This window comes from Canis lupus, chromosome 25, assembly GCF_048164855.1.
Source record: "Canis lupus baileyi chromosome 25, mCanLup2.hap1, whole genome shotgun sequence".
Lineage (NCBI taxonomy): Eukaryota > Metazoa > Chordata > Mammalia > Carnivora > Canidae > Canis > Canis lupus.
Window position 1 is genome coordinate 35,107,771 of NC_132862.1, and position 2,984 is coordinate 35,110,754.

The window sequence follows — 2,984 nt, forward strand, 5'->3', positions numbered from 1 at the left end:
TTCAATCTGCTACATTCTACTCCTAAATGGAAGTTATGGTAGGTTAACTTTAGTGTGTTAAATGACAAAGTAATAACCCTCCCTACTCTCTGTACCAGATGGGCAAGGTGGAAAATAGTATACAAACTCCTCACAAAGACCACTGGGAGAGGATATCAGTACTCTGCATTTTGCTGATCATACTGAGGCAGAGAGTAGCTTTAAAACAGTGTCCAAGATCAGAAATGTATAAAGCAGTCTGGGTTTCTCATCCTGGTAGTCTGGCTCAAGACCCTCTGCTAAAACAATTACTACAAAAACTGAATCTGAATGAAATCTAAGGATATGGAAAACACATGTTCCTTTGAAATGTTCAAAAATATTTATAAAATTCTCTAGTATTTTAATTAAAAGTTAATATTTCCATATTAAATAGACTCAAAAGAGAAACTTTATCAAAGACCTAAGCATGAGAGATATATTTGATAACTACTAATAATGAGAGAAAGAGGGTATTTAAATTGGGATGATCTCCTGACATTGATTTTACATTTTGGAAATTACAGGACACTAATTCTATCCATGAGATGCATATGTATTTGTGTGAGTTTGTGTGTGTGTATGTGTTTATGAGCTTGTAAATAAATAAACTTATATGTAAATATTAGTTATCAGCAACTGGTATTTAGGGAGAATTGTCTTTTCTGAATGCTTTTGATAGGAAAAGCTTAAATCCTTCCTATGTAAATCTGGCATTAAAAAAGTAATAAATCCGTAACACTGTAGATCCTAGTATGACCCAGCTCCATGAAATGGTCTGGATATTCACTGTTGTTCTGTGAATTGGCTTTTTAAATTTTACTACCTAACATCTAAAGTTGAACACAAATTATGGAAAGGTTAAACAAGGAAAGTATTGTAAAACAATATGTCCTTATTTGCATGTTAGCAAATGTGATCCCAGCTTTCACTTTGACACCAGTTATGAAATAATCCAGCCCATGGCAAGGACACACAGTGTATGAGTGGGAGTCAATTTAGCAATTTGGGAATAACAATGTTTTTCATCAAGATGGCATTGAGCTCATCTATTAGCATACCCTGTGCTTTCCTGCTTGACATTGGTTACAGAATTTAAAAGAAACGAGAACTTTACTGCACACTCAGAGGTCAGCTGCCTATAGAACATAAGGTCAGAATATTCAAGGGATCACAAGCAGTAATATTAGATTTGGCTTTTTGGTTTGTTTTTCTTTCTAGACATGCTACCTTTACTACAGAGCATTTTTTCCATCCTAGTAATGACAGAATTTGTTCTAGGAAATTTTGTCAATGGCTTCATAGTGCTGGTGAACTACATTGCGTGGGTCAAGAGACAAAAGATCTCCTCAGCTGATCAAATTCTCACTGGTCTGGCTGTCTCCAGAATTGGTTTACTCTGGGTAATATTAATAAATTGGTATGCAACTCTGTTGAATCCAGCTTTATACAGCTTAGAAGTAAGGCTTCTTGTTCATATTGCCTGGACAGCGAGCAATCATTTTAGCATCTGGCTTGCTACTAGCCTCAGTGTATTTTATTTGTTCAAAATAGCCAATTTCTCTAACCTTATTTTTCTTCGCCTAAAGTGGAGAGTTAAAAGTGTAGTTTTTGTGATGCTGTTGGGGTCTTTGTTCTTTTTGGTTTTTCATGTTGCAGTGGTAAGCATATATGAGCAAATGCAGATGAAGGAATATGAAGGAAACATCACTAGGCAGACCAAACTGAGGGACATTGCACAGCTTATCAATATGACTGTATTCACGCTAATGAACTCTGTACCCTTTGCTATATCCCTAACATCTTTTCTGCTGTTAATCTTTTCCCTGTGGAAACATCTCAAGAAGATGCGATCCGGTGGTAAAAGATATCAAGATTCCAGCACCAAGGTCCACATAAAAGCCATGCAGACTGTGATCTCTTTTCTTTTGTTATTAGTTTGTTACTTCCTGACTTTAATTGCCATAGTTTGGAGTTCTAATAGGCTGCAGAACAAGTTGATCTTCTTGCTTTGCAAGGCTATTGGAATCCTGTATCCTTCAAGCCACTCATTTATCCTGATTTGGGGAAACAAGAAGCTCAGAGAGGACTTTCTGTCATTTCTGTGGCAGCTGAAGGGCTGGCTGAAAAAAGGATATAAGAGGAGCATCATGTGTCTTCTAGGAGAAAACAAATTGATGGAGTCTGTAATATTTTTTTCTTCTACTTCTTTTTCTAATGAGTATGTAATTGAGCAATTTCCAAAGATTTACCTAAAAAAGTCTTTTCTCTGAGCATTAACAAAAAGTATATGTGTGTATATATCTGTGTGTATTTATGAAAAATATAAGAAAGATCATAAGATTATTATATCATTAACCCACAGTTTTCAGGTAAGTAAGCTAATTATACAAAATATTATAAGAAATTTCTCAAGATTATGAAGCAATGGATATTTTATATACATATTCTATGTATTATCTTCCAACTGAAGAATTTATGATCTATATTTATACATTTTCCAGAATCATAACTGAATCTCAGGAAATCATTGCTATTTCCGATTGTCATCAGCACCACACACGTATCATGGTGTGTTTAAATTTTATTGTTTGAATCTTCAGTCTTTTGGGTGGTAATGATATTCAGTTGTAAATCACACATTGAAGATGAATGTTTGGGGTAGATATTATTTCATCATGAATTTTTTTGGCTCTGATGCCTATTGTTAGAAAAAGATGCACACAATAAGATTCAAGAGTGAACAATATTTGGAGTACATTCGGAGTACATTTTATTTATGTGTACAATAAACAGTACCAAAGAATATTAGAATTAATACAAGTAGGTAAAATCAAGTTCTACAATAGGAAAGAAGGAGAAAGAAAATCACGACTTGCTTTCAGGTTTCTATCTTCCCATAGACAGTTAGGAAAGTAATTTCTTAAAGTTTTGAATGAAGAAGACCTTTTTCAAAGTTGAGGTCT

At 34.3% G+C, this 2,984-nt stretch overlaps 1 protein-coding gene across 1 annotated transcript; it reads left to right on the plus strand.

The window, feature by feature from the left end:
- The first annotated feature begins 1,241 nt into the window (after nucleotides 1-1,241).
- On the plus strand, nucleotides 1,242-2,291 carry LOC140616879 (taste receptor type 2 member 20-like). The gene has a single exon (XM_072797565.1). The coding sequence runs from the start codon at nucleotides 1,242-1,244 to the stop codon at nucleotides 2,289-2,291; it is 1,050 nt and encodes a 349-aa protein (XP_072653666.1).
- Nucleotides 2,292-2,984: the final 693 nt, after the last annotated feature.

Coding starts and splice junctions, on each gene's coding strand:
- LOC140616879 (XM_072797565.1), top strand. CDS start 1,242: ATGCTACCTTTACTACAGAGCATTTTTTCCATCCTAGTAATGACAGAA.